This window comes from Chrysemys picta, chromosome 14, assembly GCF_011386835.1.
Source record: "Chrysemys picta bellii isolate R12L10 chromosome 14, ASM1138683v2, whole genome shotgun sequence".
In the NCBI taxonomy this organism is placed as follows: domain Eukaryota; kingdom Metazoa; phylum Chordata; order Testudines; family Emydidae; genus Chrysemys; species Chrysemys picta.
Genome location: NC_088804.1, coordinates 9285775 through 9304648, shown reverse-complemented (window position 1 = coordinate 9304648; position 18874 = coordinate 9285775). Strand labels below are relative to the sequence as shown.

The following is an 18874-nucleotide window of genomic DNA, read 5'->3' as shown; positions in this document are numbered from 1 at the left end:
TCAAACAGATAACTCCTGCAGCACTGATGTTAGTGCAGCCCGCTCAGCCTAGCACACAATACTTGGATATATAGCAAGGGAACCTCACGTAAGAGTAGGGAGGTGGTATTACCTCTATATATAGCATCTGGGAGCCCACTTCTGGAATGCCATGTCCATGTCTGGTGTGCACGCTTCCCCAAAAAGCTGCGGCAATTGTGGGAAAGTGCTCAGGAAAGACCTACAAGAACGTTCCATGGTCTGGGAAACACCTCACAATGTGAGATTTACAAAGCTCAATCTATCCAAGAAAAGGTTCACGGGTGGTTTGACCGTGGTCTACAAATACCTGCACGGGGAAGAGATTTCTGTTTGTAGGCAGCTATTTAGCAAGGAAAAAAAAACCATCCTGAGATTCAGGGGTTGGAGGCTGAAGCAACGCAAATTCACACGAGAAAGAAGGCATACGTTTTTAAGTGAGGGTGACCAATCATTAGAACTACTGAAGGGAAAACTGGGGTGGCATCTCTGCTTCTGAAGGAGGCTCTCCCTATTCAGTTACTGCTGAAAATCGCTGCTGGATTGTTGAAGTCCGAAGGAAGGATGCCCCACTAGCAATGGCTTTCTCTCACCCTCCCATCCCCTTTAGATAACCCAAGGTGAGCGCTATACTGGGGACAGAAATTAGTGGGTGTGAGCACCTCTATCAATCACTCCCAAGGGTTCTCCAGGTAGGTGCTCAAAAAGTAGATACCCCATTATCCCCCCACTGTCAAACAGAGATAACTCATAAGGTTCATTCGTGTCTCTTAAGTGCTCTGAAATCCCTGGGCAGAAGGTGCTGCAGTGGGGTAAAATGTTAGTTATTGTTTTAAAGATGAAAAATGATGAAAAATGAAGACTAATTTAATATTAACCATTAATTATTGTGAGATGTTTTTGGTTGTTGCAGCAGCATGGCATGTCCATGAGCTGCAGACTGCCGGGTAGCTATCCCACACTGAATGGGATGGGCAGCCCTTGTCGGAACTTGGCTTTAACACGGTGTGCTGTGTGTCTTGTTTGTTACAGCTAGAATTAGAATGCATTAACCCCAAAAAACAAAAGAAGAAAAAGAATTACAAGAACTCCGGCGTCATCCTTGTGAAATCCTGCAAAGTAAGTGCAAAGCTTTTTAAAAGCCCTGTCTCTCGGGGGGCGGGTGGGGGAGGAGATGTACATATCGTAGGTGAGTTCAGGAGCAAAATCCCCTGGAAAAACTGGGATGGACCTACCGATGCAAATCACTAGTAAAGCGACACTCCTCTGCTCTCCCAGCAAGAAGTAAAAAATCATGGCACCGCCACGTTGGGTCTGGTACACAGTCGTGATGCTGAAGCAGCGCAGTACGAAGGATTCTGTAGAATTAGGCAGAGCGTGGATTACCAAAGGTTTCTGTGGAGCAGGACAGCGTGAATGGACATGTTTGTGCTTCCTGTTCTGGCTCTGCCCGTCGCTTTCACCTCTGGTGGCAAGCCACCCCCTGCTGTATGGTAATAACCTACCTGAGACGGAGCAGAGGCCTCTGGTCTGTTTAATTGTTGGAATTCGCACAGATGCGGATGAGTAACAAGCTGGTAAGAAGGGGGATGTGGAATTGGGAGTTGTGCAAATACTGGCTTGGCCGTGACTTGTTTTAGGATGCAAGGACGTGCGCAGTATCCCGAGTGGCCATAAATGAAACGTAATCCTCCCCCGATAATTCTTAAGGGTTGAGGGGGATAAAGCCATGATTTCACGCCACATTTTGAGCTCGGGAGGTGCCCAGTTCAAGATGGCGGTCATCACGCTGACACGGGGGCACCTCTCAGCAGCACTACGTTCGCTTTTGATGTAGAAATGAAAGGCTGCCTCAGGAAATCCAGACGTTTCTCCACGTTTGCTTCATCCCGCGAGTCGAGTTTGAGAGAATAGGGGGCAAAATGTCAGCCGCTCAACAGTTACACAACTTTTTTTTTAAGCCTTCCAAGACTTCAATGATGATGAAGGGTGATGAAATGCGGCTCTGAAAGTCTCTCTTTCCTCTTTCTTTCAGATAACCAGGGATTACTCCTTCCTGGACTACATCCTTGGGGGCTGCCAGTTAATGTTTACTGTAAGTATTTTTTGCTGCTCTTTGTCCATCAACTGTAATGAATGAAAAATGTAATTGGTTGGGAGCTCTGGGCTGGGGTCTGTGCATTAACATAAGCATTGGGCAAACGTTTTTAAAGGTCAATGGACGCTCACTGGCTTAGCCATGGACATTGGCCTGGCCTGCTTCCCTACAGCAGCCTAGATACCTTGTCCTTTATAATAGCTCAGAAGCCTTGTCTTCACCCTAAGCTTTGTCTGTATTCGGATTTTAGCCACCAGCAGAGCTACATGGATGTATCTGCACTGACGGAAACCCCCTAGTAGAAACACAACTTACCCTAGTGCATTGTGATTTTTTTTTTTTTGCCAATGCAACTTCTTCCCATTTCTAACAAGGGTGAGTTGCACCAGCATAAATAGTGACTGTTTTGCCCCAGTGAGACCACATCAGGTCCTGATTTTGGACTCTCAGCCTTTCAGAGCTTCCTCCAGGCTCACTCAGGTGCCACCTATGGCATGAAGAATGGCAGGATTAGCTAAATCGTTTTTGTTGACCACGGTTGGCACAAATTGTACATAATTATCACGAATGCGCACACCCAATCATAGTGACTATACATGCTTCTTAGGTCAATAGTTACCCAAGCATTTCTGTTGCTGTATCCACGTTCACGTTTTTCTGGGTATGCGACCAAGGAATCCTCTCAGAAAGTCTCCCTGACGGCTGGAATTTCTACAACTCTGAGTCCTGTTCGTTTTCAGGTGTCTCTCTGATACTCTCAGGAGTGTATCTATCGGTCAGAATGTCTCACAGGTATTGTCCATGGTCCAAGAACCCAGCCCCTTCCCAGCACAGCCAGTATGGAGTAGCCTTTTTTCTGCTTCCTCTTCAAGAACTGCTGCACCTCCTCTCTCCATCTCGTTTGGGGCCTGCATGTTTGGATGAGCTGAGCTATGTTTTGTTTGGCACAGTTTCTTGGTAGGCTGTTAACTCTCCAGCACGTGACAATCCTTCATCGATGCCCCAGGCAAATGTACTGTAGTTCAGGGTTGAACAGCTTGGAACCCAGTAAGAAATTAGAATACATATGATTTTTCTTATGTGTCCGTTTCCTGGAATTCTCCGCTATGATACTTCATGGAGTGTGCTGGGGGGGGGATGGGGACGGACTTTTTTTTTTTACCAGAACCACGGAGCAGTTTTCAAGATGAACGAAGATCAAACTTCCCCCAGATCCTTCACTCAAAACTACCAAACCTTTTCTGAGGTTTGAAAAAGATCCATTAACTTCTCCCCATTATTTTTCACGTTGGCCACTGCCTCTGCTCTTCCTGGTTCCAGCTTGAAGCGAAAGTGCGGATAGCTCAGTGGTTTGAGCATTGGCCTGCTAAACCCAGTGTTGTGAGTTCAATCCTTGAGGGGGCCATTTAGGGATCTGGGGCAAAAATCTGTCTGGAGTTGGTCCCCTTTTGAGTAGGGGGTTGGAGTAGATGACCTCCTGAGGTCCCTTCCAACCCTGATATTCTATGATTCTGTAAAATACTACAAATGACCCTGTTCTTGGAGTCTTGTGTTCCTGAAGATGAGCCAGGAAGCCATGGGAGAGACAACTCCTGCAGACCTGAGAAGTTCAAAGATGGCTCCAAGTTCTTTGGGGTTTTATTCTAACCCAGCTGAATCTCCAGATGGTCTTCTGAGGCTCGCAGTCACTAGTTGGGTCTATAGTCATTTTGCCTTGAAGAGCTGATCTGATTATTGAGTGGAATTCACTTGTTTGGCATGTTGCTGACATGCGCTTTTCACGTAATGGGAGAATTTCGGTGTTTCCATTTGCATTTCTAGCCCCTCTTGTTTGATCCAGAGTGCATGTGATTTGTCGGGAGCAACTCGAGAGGAAATGACAGCCCTCGAGTTTAACTGCTTAATAAAATGGATGTTTTTTCCCCCCAGCCCTTTAATTTCTGAAAATTCCCTTTTTTTTAGTACAGTATCTAGAGATTTGTGTGTGCATGCAGCATGTCAATTTGTATTTGTTGTCTAAAAAGACATAGGAGGCGAAGGGGGAAGAGGTGGGGGGGCGGGAAGAGGAAGAGTTACCATAGAAACAGAAATGAATGCCAGAGCTTTTTATACGCAGCTCAACCGTTGTGTTAAGGTCTTAGAGCAAAAGAGTGAACAAAAGGGAAAATGACTAAGTTTGCTGGTAACACCAAACTCCTGTGTACATCAGCATGAAAAGCTGAAATCCACCCTATAGTTTAACCATCTACCGATAATTGGCCAGCTTTCTTGTTCGGTTTTCATCAAAGGGAATGTTTCTTTGATTAGCGTTTCAGTCAGGGAGGGTAGTTCTTCATTTATTATCCTGTCGGCACAATACCGACTTGGGTTATCAGCAGCACCTGCTGGGTGTGGACTTGAGGAGCCGCTACAGAGAGAGAGCACCCAGAATTATGAAAGGCCGCCTGTCGACAAGGGCCTGGTGCCCCCCTGAAGGTCACGTGGTGTCACAGGAGACCATGACAAACTGAAAGAAGAGGCTGATGCTGAAAGGAAGCAAGAGAAGGGCAGGAAATGGGGTTCTACAAATGGCACTTCCAGGCCCATCCAGTGGCTTTATGCTTCAGGGAATTCACAACTTTAGACAGACACTCATCAGCTTTCACCCAGGTGGTTCCCCATTCATCTCCCACTGTTGTGATGCTGCAGGCATTGATGGTGTCTATATATACACAAGAGGAGAGAGAAGACAGGGACTGGGAGCCAGGAGACACAAGTTTCCTTCCCTTTTCCTGGTGTGCGGCCAGGGGAGAATCACTTCACCAACCCGAGACTGTTTCCCCTCCTGCCCTTTGTTTCGATTGTGAGCTCTTCTGGGTGTCTCGCGAGGTGTCTATACAGTGCCTAGTGCAACAAGGGCTGACCGCAGCTGGGGCCTCTGCCTGCTAAGCTGACACAGATACACGTATACGTTTCAGGGTGGAACAACAGAGCTGTGAATGTGGCCCCTTAATGTTAACACTGGGATCGTTCTGTCTGCAAGTGCCCTGACAGGCAATGGGATACTGCACGGAAGGGCTCGGCATTGAAAACCTGCATAGGCTAGTTTCTGTGTCTAAGAAACATCTTTTGCAGGAAATGTGAGGGAAGCCAGTGGAAAGCACAGAGCCCTTCCCCCGCCCCCCCCCCTCCCATTTCCATTTCTTTGTCTAGAGCGTTAATTTGCTTCCGACTTAAGGATCAGCAAACCATTTTGGATAAAATCAGAGCTGACCAGACCCCAGCTGAAAGATGCGGTTAACGCTGCTGTGCTTATCCATGCATCCTGCCTTTCCTTCTTTGCATCCCGAACCAAAATACTGGAGTAACACGAGGCAATTCCCACAGGCCCTCAGCTACCTCTGCTGGGCATGACCTAGAAATCTTGTTGGGCAGCATTTCCGTCCTATCGGGGACCTGGAAGTACCGGTGCCAAGTGACCCCTACAAAGAAAAGAGAAGGAGAAATGAACTTCCATGAGCCAAGCTGATCCCTGGTGTAAGCTGGCATCAGTGGAGTTACCCAGGGATGAATTTGCCTCATTGGCTGGGCCTAACTCAGAGCTGATGTCACAGGTGATGAGGCACATGCTGGTAAGTGAGCATGATTTTAGTTCAGTCACCAAGGAAGTGGGAGGGGGCGGGGTTTTAGTAGGAATTGCACCTTCCTGGGTTGCTTTTCCTGTTAATGCCCTGCCTTTCCGTCCCCCACTGGCCCCAGCTCACCTCTGTAGTCTCTTTATTAATGCAGAGTGCATGTTAGATGGCATCCTTCTGCTTCGTAATGGGGCTGGATGCGCTCTGCTCAGTCCTGGCTAGAGGGAGAACTAGGGGCGGGCCAAGGGGCAGGACAAAGGAGAGTCGGCTGTTAGTGTGTAAGTGACACTCAGGCTCTTACTGATTTGCCAGTTGCTCCATCACGTATGTCCCTTCTGGATCTGGCCCAATCGTTTGAGGTTTGCTCGTCCACCAGTGGGATTTCTCCTCTTTCGCCGAACATGCAGGGTAAAATTCAGCTCTGGGATAACGCCACTGAATTTGCCTCTGGGTGTTTCTTCCTGGGCTTAGCACTTTGGAGCTGACAAGGTGGAAGCACTGAGGACCACTTCTGCTATTTCAGTCCTTCTGGTTCAGGCTGCAAATAGGAAGCGCAGAGGCGCATGGGGAAGCTCAGTCCAAAAATTTTCAAAAGTGGCCACTGACTTGAGATGCGTTATTTTTGGGCACCTGATTTAATCTGCTTTATCTGGGGCCTGATTTTTAACAGATCTTCTGAGGACCTGAAATGAAAATTATCTTCAGCATGTGCTACCGGTGCTCAGCACCTCTGGGAATTAGTCCTCTAATGGGACACCCAAAAATGACTGTTACACCCAAAACTGTGGCCGCTTTTGAAAAATGTGGACCCGATTCTCAGAAGGCGTAAAACCGAGACCGACTAGACTTTGGCTTTAATCAACTAAGCTTTGTAGGAAAGCTGGTGTAAAAGAATTGAACTTCTAGAAACTTTCAAAAAGGTTGGCGTGGGGTGAGGTTGGTTTACGTTTTGTCCAAACTGCTTTGCTGATCCCAAGTGAAAATGAAGGAAATATGAGTCAACGGTTGTAACGCTGTTGCAAAACAAGCGATCATTCTGGGATGTATTAGCAGGAGTGTTGTGAGCAAAACACGAGAAGTAATTCTTCCGCTCTACTCTGCGCTGATTAGGCCTCAACTGGAGTATTGTGACTACTGTAGTTCTGGGCGCCACATTTCAGGAAGTATGTGGACAAATTGGAGAGAATCCAGAGAAGAGCAACAAAAATGATTAAAGGTCTAGAAAACATGAACTATGAGGGAAGATTGAAAAAATTGGGTTTGTTTAGTCTGGAAAAGAGAAAACTGAGGGAGGCCATGATGATAGTTTTCAAGTACGTAAAAGGTTGTTACAAGGAAGAGGGAGAAAAATTGTTTTTCCTAACCTCTGAGAATAGGACAAGAAGCAATAGGCTTAAATTGCAGCAAGGGCAGTTTAGGTTGGACATTAGGAAAAACTTCCTAACTGTCAGGGTGGTTAAGCACTGGAATAAATTGCCTAGGGAGGCTGTGGAATCTCCATCACTGGAGAATTTTTAAGAGCAGGTTAGACAAACACCTGTCAGGGATGGTCTAGCTAATACTTAGCCCTGCCATGAGTGCAGGGGACTGGACTAGATGACATCTTGCGGTCCCTTCCAGTCCTATGATTCATCATGAAAGGGGTGGTGGGGAGACAGTGAAGTTTTCTGTCTGGTCCATAGACCTGTTAGCTGGATTTATAATGGAGATTTCTACAGGTCTGTGCTTCTGTCTTCGTACTCAGGTCGGAATTGATTTCACAGCATCCAATGGGAATCCGCGGGACCCCTCCTCGTTGCACTATATCAATCCCATGGGAACAAACGAATACTTGTCAGCTATTTGGGCAGTCGGACAGATCATTCAGGACTATGACTCGTAAGTACTGCCTCGTCCATTTAGATCGTAGCTGCTTGGCCCAGAGTGTTCCCTTCCTTCGGTAGGGTACATTCCAGCCATTGCTAGTGCACATGGGCAACATGGTCTAGGAGGGTGGGGCACTTGACTCTGTACTTTGCTTGCTCCAAGACTTTGGGCAAGTCACTTTCCCTCTGTGTGCCTCGGTTTCCCCATCTGTAAAATGGGTTTAGATACCCTCTTAGGTGACGCTCTGAGATCTGTGGAGGAAAACTGACCTAAATTCAGGTGGTTGTTTCATCCATGAATTGCCTAATAAATACAGAAGAGAATCTCTCTTTTCTTCTTCTTTTGGGGAGAGGGGAATTCAAGCATCAATGGGGTGTCGAAAATAATCCCATCTGCCCTCACACCATCAAAGACCAAGCATTCCCTCTCTCAGGGGTAGGTCTGCACTGCACTCTTAGCCCAGCTCTGTGGGACTGGGACTTGGGGACTCCGTGTTTCCAACCCCATGCTTGAGCATTGTAAACCTGGGCTTATAGTTGCTGGACCTGGGTGTCAGAACGGTGCTAACGTGTCCACACTGCACTGTGCAAGCACTGACTCAGGTGTGCCCCTTGAGCCGTATCCACACTGCAAGATGACAGGGCTTGGACCTGAGTCTCAGCAGGACTCAGGCTCTGACCCACCCCCTTAGCAGAATCCTAGTACCCAGCTCCTGAGTGTTTACTGACCCGAGTCAGACTGATTTGTGTGTGGACAGAAGTGGGGCTTGGGCTGAAATTTGAGTCAGAGCCTGGGCTTAGCGTCCAGTGTAGACATACCCTTAGGGCTTGTCTATGTGATGGGGTAATGCTGGCTATGGGGATATGATTTCTAAATGATACGAATGGGTTGCATATTAATTGGTCCCTGCTGATGCAGTGTTAAAGTGCACGAGGGAACCTTGAGTGAGCACCAGGAGAGTCTACACAAGTCAACGTGTAATGCATTAGTGCACTTTAGAAATCACACCCCCGTAGCGTGCACTGCTGCTCCATGCACACAAGCTCTTACAGTGTGTGTGGCCTGTTGATATGAAAAGCAGATGCCCTCAGCCTAGTATCTTTTACCATAAACAGCTGCGCTAACATGTGCCCGTGTCCCTCGACTATCCTGTTGGGTGCGCCTATAGTGTAGCATAAAATCAATAAATCAAACAACCATAGGAACGTCAGCGTTCTAATACTGGATAATCTATTAGGGCCTGATCCTGGGAGCAGTGTTGCCAGCTCTCCTGATTACAATAGGGAACTTTGCAGTGGAATAGCTGGTGCTCTCCTTAAACCCCAAACTCTGGCAGTCCTGCAATGACGTGAGAATCTCAGCCACGACTTAAAAAGAGAAGAAATTCCTGGCTCTTGTGATTGCAGAGCAAAGCCTGAAAACGTGACCCCTAGAAGGCTGAAAAACCCAAAGGCTAATAAAGCCCCCACATCTATTGGCCTAAGACTCATGAGATATTAAAAAGATAATCTCGCGATTTGGGAATGACTGTGGGAAGGTGCCACAGATCTGCAGCGCCCACTGTATTCAGTGACCACTTCAGGTGTTGAGTACCTTCCAGACTCGTCAGACCTTTCATGAGTAAAGAAGTGTTGTTGTATGTTTGGGGAGGGGGTGCAAAGTCAGTAACACTTCCTGTTTTGTTTTGGGTTTTTTTAAGAGACAAAATGTTTCCTGCTCTGGGATTTGGTGCCCAGTTACCGCCAGACTGGAAGGTAAAGTACTCTGCTTGCCATATGCTCTGCATGTTTAAAATGTGTGCGTCCACTTGCGCAGGAATAAAGCTGTGTGTCGTTTCCTGAGGGTTCAGAACAGAATGGCTGCCTGTTGCATCTGCAAGAGCTTTTTATGCAGGGGATGGGCTGGGGGGATGGGATAGAAGGGCTCTGGTTTTCAGGCTTTGGAGAAGGAAACAGGATTGTATATGTCTGTGGAGTGGGGGGAGGGAGGCTGGCAGCCAATTTCTCCCTCCCTTTCAAGCTGGCATTAAAGCAGCCGCATTGGCACTAATTGGCATAGTCAGCCACTGAATCACTTTCCTGGCAGGAGGCAGGAATGATTCGGGGAAAGTGGCAGGGCCCACTTGGTAAGTGTGTCAGACAGACACAGAGGAGAAAATAAAAGGGGCTGGAAATGGAATGTCCGTTGTGTAACGTTTTACACGCAGAGTGTGGAAATGGACCCAGCAAGATAGTCATAGGTTTAAAATCTTTACACCTTAAGGATTGTCTCTTGTACAGTCTGCGTTCTCAGGTGTGCTGAAAGCCCGGTCACTTCCAGTGCTGGCTCTCCGCGAATCTCCTGAAAGCCGTGTTGATCTTTGTTGGGAATAGGCACTCAAATGGTTAAAGCAGACGTGGTTCTACAAATGCCCGTGCCAAAAAAAAATAAATCTCCCCTAGCATATTGTGCGGTGCTCGGAGCATCGTTACACACCCAGCCCAGTCAGCGTTTCCACAGTAAACACGCATTTCTGTTTGTTTGCTGTAACGTCCTGCAGAGACTTTGGACCAGCTGGCAGAATTAAGATCCCAAAGAATTCACACCCGTGGCTCATGGAAGAGCCAGTCCATGCTATAGGAGAAGGCATGTTAGAGTATATGTGATCCTCCTGCTGAGTTTCTGGCTCTAAATACTGGGCCATGTTTATCTGTGGTGGAACTCCTCCGGTGTCTATGAATGAATTTAGCCTGTGAAATCTTGTCGGGTTAAGACCTGTAGTAAATTAGCACACAGCAAATCTCTCTGTGTTTTTGAACAGTACAGGCTGAACACTGAACCTGTCTGCGTCTCCCCATCACAGTTATTTGTGTTCATTCCATTGTCCTGTTCTTGTGTACATGCAATATTGGCCTCTGTACAGTGACAAAAATCTGACCAGTATCCAGATTGGTTCTGGCGGGGTTCTAGACCAAAGTGGACTACCGCATCTCTGCTTTTGGTTGAGGGAGGGCATGGGACCTGGTCTTGTCCAATGGGAGAGCGATTTATTGGTAATCTGTTGCGACCCTGTTTGCCTTTCTGAGGCCTTTACAGCGGGAGATTTCAGTACACATCTCTCCCCACTTTTGTGGTGAAATCGTTATTTCTCCAACCCCATAAATATGCATAGTGCTTCAGACAGGACAATGTGGACCCTGCCATAAAGAAAGTAGTCTACCGCCCCGATCCCATGAGTCACTGGGTGCCTCTGGTGACATCAGTAGGAGTTGAGAATGTTCAGCACCACCGATTGGGTCCGTAGGTGACGTGAGGTCAGGCTGTTTAAAAGTGGTTACGCTAGAAGTTCATTATCATGAACAGGCTGCGACCCAAAGCTGGCCTTCTGATGGGGAATTCTGATGGCAGAATTGTTTCCACACGTGGCTTCAGAGGCATGTTTATGTGGGGTGTTACAGTGGTCAAACAAACTTCAGCTTGTGTCTCATGTCTATAGCGGTGCTCTCTGTGTCCGGAGTGGGTGGATTGCTATGCCTGCTAACTAACCCCCCTCGCTCTGAAATGTTCTGCTTCTGAATGGCGAAAACATCCTAGCAGTGCCCGTCGTGGCATATCTAGTGAGTAGGATGTTCCACCAGCCCCGGCACTCTTTGTACTGCAAGCGAGACTCTCCCACTTCCAGACACGGTACATGCTTTGGGGCCTTGTAGGCTTTCCGTTGACTTCAATGAGCCTTGGATCGACTCCTGCATTGAGGCAGCAAAACATCTGAGTAGTAGGAAAACTCAACAGTGGGGTTTGTGAACTGTAGAAGAGAAGATCTGGCGGCTCCATACTGGAGCACTTCAAACTGCGCGGGCTGAATCTTTGGAGAATACACTGTCGGCATGGGCTAGATTGCCTAACAGGTCTTTTCCCATCGCTGATTTTCTGCCCTATTGAGCTGTGCACTTCATAACCAAAGGCGAGGATGCTAAATGTTGAGCAAGGCCTATGTAACCTGGTTTTTATGGTTTTCAAGCAGTCTTTAAAATGCACCAATCTAGGACATAAATTAACCTCCCATCCAGTCTCTGGGGCTAGCCGGACATCCCTTCCCGCGGGAAAAGTGTTGTTAACCCGGAGGCCAGAGAGGCTGAGTCAGGAACTCAGCCTTTCTCTCTCCTCCCTCTCTGCCCGGCTCCAGCAGCCGAGAATCTGGGAGCTCACAGAGCTTTTGTCAGATTCATGGCAGAGACTGAGATCGGCGCCGTCATTTCGCTTCTCCGTGTGGAAAATCACAATTGTCCTGTGGAGAAGTTTGGTTTTTCAGAAAAGGCATTTACTGAAAATCATCCAGGCAAAATCATTGCAGTCAGCTCTACCCATCTCCTTTCCATTGACAGGCATGAAATGCCCTGGGCTACGTCCCACAGGGCTTATAAAGGGAGGTGGTTTTAGATGTTTGTTTTCTCCTGCTCGCCTTGTATTGCAATATCAGGAGCAGAGGAAACTCCCTAAAAATGGAGAAGCCACGGGAGCCCGAACCGTGGCCCACCCCCCAAACCCTCACCCTCATGCTGCCTCTTACCCCAAGGTCCCGCTCCTGCGCCACCTCTTCCTCCCAAGACCTTGCCCCCCTGCTCGCTACTCTCCACCCCTCCCCCCATCACTCGCCCTTACAGCTGGTAAAAAGCCCTCCCACTTTTAAAAGTGATGGGGTCGTGGCCCCCTAACCCCCCATTCTGGCACCCCTAATTGCAACCCACCTTAGCTTTAAAGACAGGCCTTTACCTGAGCTGATACCACTGAGTGATTTTTTCCTTATCTCTCTGTTTGAAAACTACCAGCTGGGGAGCGTCTGGATTTCTAGCCTCAGTATTGATTTGATGGCGCTTTACAGGTGAATAAAAAAGAAAGCCCTGCCCTGAAAAATGTATAGCCTGGACATCTACACCACAATGAAACAGCCCCTTAGCCTGGGCCCGCTGGCACAGGCCAGCCACGGGGGTCTAATTAGAGTGTAGACATTCCCTTAAGGTCTGTACCCATGTGGGCTGGGCCTGAACCTGTGGGCTAAAGGTGAACTGCTCTGTAGCCCATTGGCCAAGCCCTTGGAGCATTTTCTCCCTTATGCTTTTTTCAGTATGGGATTACCTAGGGAAGTGGTGGAATCTCCATCCTTAGAGGTTTTTAAAGTCAGGCTTGACAAAGCCCTGGCTGGGATGATTTAGTTGGGGATTGGTCCTGCTTTGAGCAAGGGGTGGGACTAGATGACCTCCTGAGGTCCCTTCCAACCCCGATATTCTATGATTCTGTGAACTTGATGCAGTTTCTCTGCTGTTGATTATTCAGCCACAAAGTCCCATGGAGATAAAATCGTTGGTTGCATCAGTGACTTGTAGTTACTTACAAAAATACACCTACCGTGTTCTCTAGGCGCATGTACGAAAAAATACTGCCACACCATACGCCCATCACAAGAAACTCAGGGCACTTTCCTTTCAAATCATCTCCTCTGGAAAATAGCCTGAGTATCATTGAGAGGCCTTGCAACTTGCCCCAAAGGGCCTTGTCTTCCCTAGTCAGCGCTGGGGGGGCGAAGGGAGAAGCAAATTCCAGTGTGGAGGGAACCTCACTGGGCATGTCTACACTACAAAATTAAGTCGACTTAAGTCATTAAAGCGATGCTTCATGTCCACTCTGGGCCACTTCTGTGGGCGGTGCGTGTCCTCACCAGGAGCGCTTCCGCCGACTTAACTGTGTGGGGCATGGTGGGGTATTGACAGATGGAGCCCCCCCGTCCTGCCCTGCCCTAGGGTTGAGACCTGGAGCCATTTGCCCCATATAAGTCAGTTGCTACAGCCACCCTCTCCCCCACCAAAATCAGTTCGTACCCTCCTTCCCTTGGTGTGGACCCTGCTGCTGTCCTGATGCTAGTGGTCTGCTGCAGGAAGCCCGTAGTCAGCACGGGCTGTAGCTGTGAACTGGCGATGTCGGTAACGCAGTGTCTACACAGACACGGCGTCGCCCGAACCCCATTGACCTAAGCACTGTGCCTCTCGTGAGGGGGAGTTATTAAGTCGATGTAGTGGGCGACTGACATTGGTGGGAGCTACATGTTAATGTGGACGCTTACAGAGTTACCTAACTCTGTAGTGCAGACCAGGCCATTGCTAGACTCCGTTCCCCTTCCCTCCCTGCCCCCTCCAGCCATACAGCTAACGCACCTCAGCTGAGATGCACAGGGCCCCAACCATGAACACCTTATGGATCAACATAAACTGCTGGTGTTCAATCTGACAACAAATGGGTAACTTGTGCTATGGAGAGCGCCAGGGTGCCCTGCTCCAGGCATGCTCTGGCTGGCTTCTGCTCTAGCTGAAATTACCAAATAATCTTCAGCTGCAAAACTGGGATCTGCCGTTCTCCACTGGTGCAGCTCCTCCAGGAAGGACAATGGTGGGAGTGGCAGGGTAGGCAGGGCGGAGGTGTGCTGTCCGACATTGGTCTGTTGCCAGTGGAGCTGAGAGAGGAAGGCGTGGTAACGAAACGCTCTCCGAAGAATGGTTTGGGTATGTCGCTGGAAGTGTTTGAGTGACTTGACGTTGACTGACCATATGCTCCAGGCTTCTTTGTCTCTTCTTTCTCCGTCACCTCTCTGTGTGAGGTTTTTAACCACGCTGGGTCTGATTCGGTGGTCTGCATGCAGGCAGACTGCCATTTGACTGCCTGCAGATCAGGCTCCCAGTGTACACCTTGGAGATGATTCATCTCCCCCTAACCAGTACATGTCACTGTCTGTCATGTCACCAGTTTCAATGGGACAAATCTCCGTAAACAACTTGCAGTGAATAATTCTCCCACCGGTTGTTATGACTGACAGAAACCAGAAATTGCAAACATAATGGGACTGAAGAGAACATGGAACCTCCAGATGCATCATGGGATGGTTTCTCATTGCCACGCTGCTCAAACTGCTGAGAGGTAGTCTGGGCAGGGGCCGAGTCTTCACAGCTGCTTGTAAAACCCCCAGCCCAGCACTGGCACTGTCTTAATAATAATTTCACATTCCGGATTCCAGTCCTGTTCACATTCAGAAAGGAGAATGCCAGAAGATCAAGCCTTTAATGAATATATGGAAACGAAGGGCCCTTAATTCCCACTGACTCCACGTAAAACTGTGACCATGTTGATAATGATGCTCTGGGTAGCGAACCCTGGACCGTTGACACCAGAAAATAGACCACTCAGTCCCGATCTGCAGCCTTTGTGCTGTTTTATTCCTGGGTCTTTGCACTCTGGCAAATAAGCCCTATTCCTCTCTTCCAGCGCTCCTTGCTTATTTCAGTCTTGGGTCTGCAGTCCTCTGCCAGTTCAGGTGTGGACTCCCACAGGTAACTTGCTCTTCTAGTCCTGGGTCCTCAGCACTGCCCGGATTTTCCTGATATTCAAAACCAAAATGGCCATTACTCACTGAGACCCCGGTCTTGTTTTAAGACCGGTTCTTTAATAGGAGTTCCACCCCCTCAATTGTCACGCTGTTAATTTGTAAATAAGACCCCTCCCATGTGTAATAAAATGTACATGCAGCAGGTTAAAACTTGACCACAGAGGCGTGTGGCTCTCGTAGTGTGAGGACCAGAATAGAAATGGGGAAGATCATTAAAGATAAGAGTCATATAAATCATGCTTTGTTCCCGTGATGCGCTTGTTGCCATGGTGCTGCCAAATGCTCTCAAAGAACCGATATGAATACGATATTTTGCACACAAATGGAAATGTCAAAGAACATCTTGAAATTCTAGCGTCTCCAGAAGGAGAACCTCAAGCCGTCTCGCTGTCGGAGATGGGAGAAGGAAGCAGATGGGTTTAGACTTCAGTGGGAAGACACAGAGGGTATATGGCATTGGATGGATTTTTGCTCAAAATCCCATCCCCCAACCCCATACCGCTTAATGCCTGGCGTGAGATCTGGGTTCACGGGTAGACTCTGGAATCCAACCTGATTTAATTTCTGAGCTGGTAGATGAAGGCTCCCAAAGCAAATGTTGTTGTTTGTTTTATTATTCTTTGTATTACGGTAGCACCGAGGGCCTCCATCAGAGTTTGTACTAATAGACGGTGCCTTAAAAAGCAGTGTACCTAGACCAGACGACAGAAGTATGATCCCCATTTTACAGATAGGGAAACTGAGACCCTGAGACCAGGGACCTGCCCAAGGTCCCAGTCTGTAGTAGAGCTAGAAATCGAATCTAGGTCTCCGGAGTCCCAGTCCTGGGCCTTATCCACCGGCCATCTTTCCTGGCTGTGTTCCTCTGTCTGCTCTAAAAGCAGCACTTCTAGGCACCATCTGGCTGAAGACAGTGCTTTTGCTGGAGAGATCCTGAATTAACTAGAATGTCCGCGCCCACCTTTAGCCATGAGTTGTGAGAAGGAGGGTTTCTAGTCGAGTTGGGAGGGAGGGGGTTATAGGAGCACCTTGACTTCTTCTCTTCCAACCCTGCTGCCGGCTGAGCCAACCCAGTGGTTTGGGAGCAATGCCCTGTGCAACTCGCTAGGAGAGACCGGTTCCATTTCTGAGCGTACCCCTCATCTGGGAGAGCTGCAGCATGCGGCAGGGGAGCGGGGGTGTTTCTAACCGGCTGAGGCGTCTGAGCCAAAGCCCATTGAGGTCAATGGGATGCTTTCCACTCACTTCAACCGGCACTGAATGAGCCCCAAGGAACTGTTGTTGATTGGCTCTGCAAAGGGCTGTGCCATCCGTTCTCCTCAGCTGGGAAGCCTGACGGCCTTAAAGATAGGAGGGGGGTTACACTGGGAAATATCAGGGGACTGGAGAAGCAGAAAGGGTCTTGAGTGCCCAATGCTGCCATTGTAACGTTGTCACCTTGCAGTCTGCTCTCTGGTACACAGGCCTGGTGTGTAATGTCTGTGGAACGCGGCCAGCCAAGGGAACGCTGCATTACAGAGCCCAGTCACTGAAGATTTGGCACATGCTTCGGTCATCAGGTCAGGGCTTGTGCATATGAATGGCAGCATTATTGATTGCCCTAAACCAGCATGAAGAGCCCCAGAGAGGAAATGGTAACGTTACCTTGCACAACGGCTAATCGGCTTTAAACGCAGAAAAGAGTTTTAGGAGTTTTTTCCACTGACTCTTACAAAAAACGAAAGTCATCTTAATTCTCTAGATAGCATGTGTTTTAAGTGGAGATGGGGGACATGCTGAAGCAGAGAGCTCTGTATTTCCCTGGCAGTCTGGAAGGTTTTTGTGTCATATACAGGGATAGTTAACGCTAACTTCCCTTGAAACCTAAGGTTCATTTCACTAGCTTTATTAATATTTGTGGACTGCAGCATCCTCTGTCTGAGGATATCAAGGCGCTTTGCATACATTATTTAACCCTCAAAACCCGTAAGAGATGGGGGATTTATTATCCCCAATGTCACTGGCAAACTGAGGCTGCATCTTCACATTTGGGCACCTGAGATTAGTGGCCTAAATAACCGGCCTAATTGTCAGCAGTGTTGAAAAAGGGAGTTGGGGATGCTTCGCACTACTGCTAGTCAGACTAGTTATTTAAGTGCCTAAATTATCAGTTTAAGTGCCTACATTTACTCCTCTGAGTTTGACAGTTAAGCCCTAAGTGAATTGCTCACCCACAGCAAATCACTGGCAGAGCTCGTTACGAGAACCCGAGTTGTAGCCCACCCCTTGTGCTTGAACCAACGCATCGCACTCTCTGGTAGCAGAGTTAGGCTAAAGAAAGCAGCATGCCCTGCTCCGGGGGTGGGGCACAGCTCCCAGCATGATTTATGAGGAGAGGCTGAGGGAACTGGGATTGTTTAGTCCGCAGAAGAGAAGAATGAGGGGGGATTTGATAGCTGCTTTCAACTACCTGAAAGGGGTTCCAGAGAAGATGGATCTAGACTGTTCTCAGTGGTGGCAGATGACAGAACAAGGAGTAATGGTCTCAAGTTGCAGTGGGGGAGGTCTAGGTTGGATATTAGAAAAAAACTTTTTCACTAGGAGGGTGGTGAAACACTGGAATGGGTTACCTAGGGAGGTGGTGGAATCTCCTTCCTTAGAAGTTTTTAAGGTCAGGCTTGACAAAGCCCTGGCTGGGATGATTTAGTTGGGGATTGGTCCGGCTTTGAGCAAGGGGTGGTACTAGATGACCTCCTGAGGTCCCTTCCAACCCTGATAGTCTATGATTAAAGTGGTGCATCTCCCTGTTGCTGATCTGACTAGTCTGAGATTCTCTGTCGTGCCAGTATCCACAGTCTCCAATCTGCATAGCGAGATCGCTAGTGGGTCTCAAGGAGTCATTCCTCTCTTCTAATTTCTTTAGGCCTCGTCAGAGAACAGTACATGCTGATTAGTTCAAAGCATCTGCTACTGAAGGGGTTCCCAGCCTCTTTCCCCACTCAGTCCCTCACCCCTGGTCTTTCCCTGCTGGGCCTTAGAATCCTTTGCTCCTATCACCAGGGCATTTCAGTGGAGTTGTTCCAAGAAACGGTGCAGTGGTTTCTGGCAATCACCAGTCCAGAGCTGCTGAGCAAATCTTCTGCACTGGAATGGCAGAGATGTGCACTGAGACCTGGCTCAGGCTGCGTTTCATCGACTGTTCTTATCACTCGTGCTCTCACTTACGCTTGTGCACTCCCCCGGGAGCCCGACTGGTAGAGCACTTCCTGAGTCATTCATTCATATGGCCTGAGCAGAAATTATTAGGAGCAATAAAAGCAAGCGCCTCTTAATGTAATTGATGCTGAGAGTAGCTTCCTGAGGAGAGCTTTGCAATTAGCATTGCTATTAATTTTGCAAATGGTCGGGCTGAGCTGCCACGGAACTGATAGGAAATGCCAGGCACTCTTCAGTTGCCAGCGTCCCAAGGAATCCCCTTTCGGAAGCATCTCCCCATTTCCGGAGAGGCGGATAACTCCTCCCATATGGTGTCAGTTGCCTGAAGACCTTGAGTGTCTCTTGTTACGGCCTAGGAAGATGGGCATTTTCCTTGATGGTTGGGAAAGCCAGTCCAAGCAATTCCAGGGGGTTACCTCTGTCACCTGCTCTGCAGTGCCAGCTTGCAAAGGGATGGGGAACAGGGACTGTGTGTCATGTGGTTAACGTCGTTTGAGCCTTTTGTGACCTTACATGGAATTAATGTCACTTCTAGCGAGTGTGATTCTTGGTGGGGTATGTGAGAGATGTGCCAGCCGATTGGCCCGTCTCCGCGGCTCTGCCCACATCCTCAAAGGTATGTAGGTGTCTTGCTCCCACTGAGATCAATAGGAGCTAGGCGCCTAAATACCT

General features: G+C 48.4%; 1 protein-coding gene across 6 annotated transcripts in view; it reads left to right on the top strand.

Annotated features, from left to right (window-relative positions):
• Positions 1-18874, top strand: part of CPNE2 (copine 2) — a 171274-nt gene that overhangs the window by 113728 nt on the left and 38672 nt on the right. For 5 of the 6 annotated variants that reach the window (XR_010592520.1, XM_065566948.1, XM_065566947.1 and 2 more), the window contains 4 exons: positions 1051-1137; positions 2054-2113; positions 7475-7608; positions 9296-9350. Coding sequence is in view for 5 of the 6 variants with exons in the window: in XM_065566948.1 (XP_065423020.1) it covers positions 1051-1137; positions 2054-2113; positions 7475-7608; positions 9296-9350 (336 nt within the window). In the remaining variant the exon portion in view is untranslated. The remainder of the gene's footprint in view (positions 1-1050; positions 1138-2053; positions 2114-7474; positions 7609-9295; positions 9351-18874) is intronic. The other variant, XM_065566950.1, reaches the window with a different exon arrangement.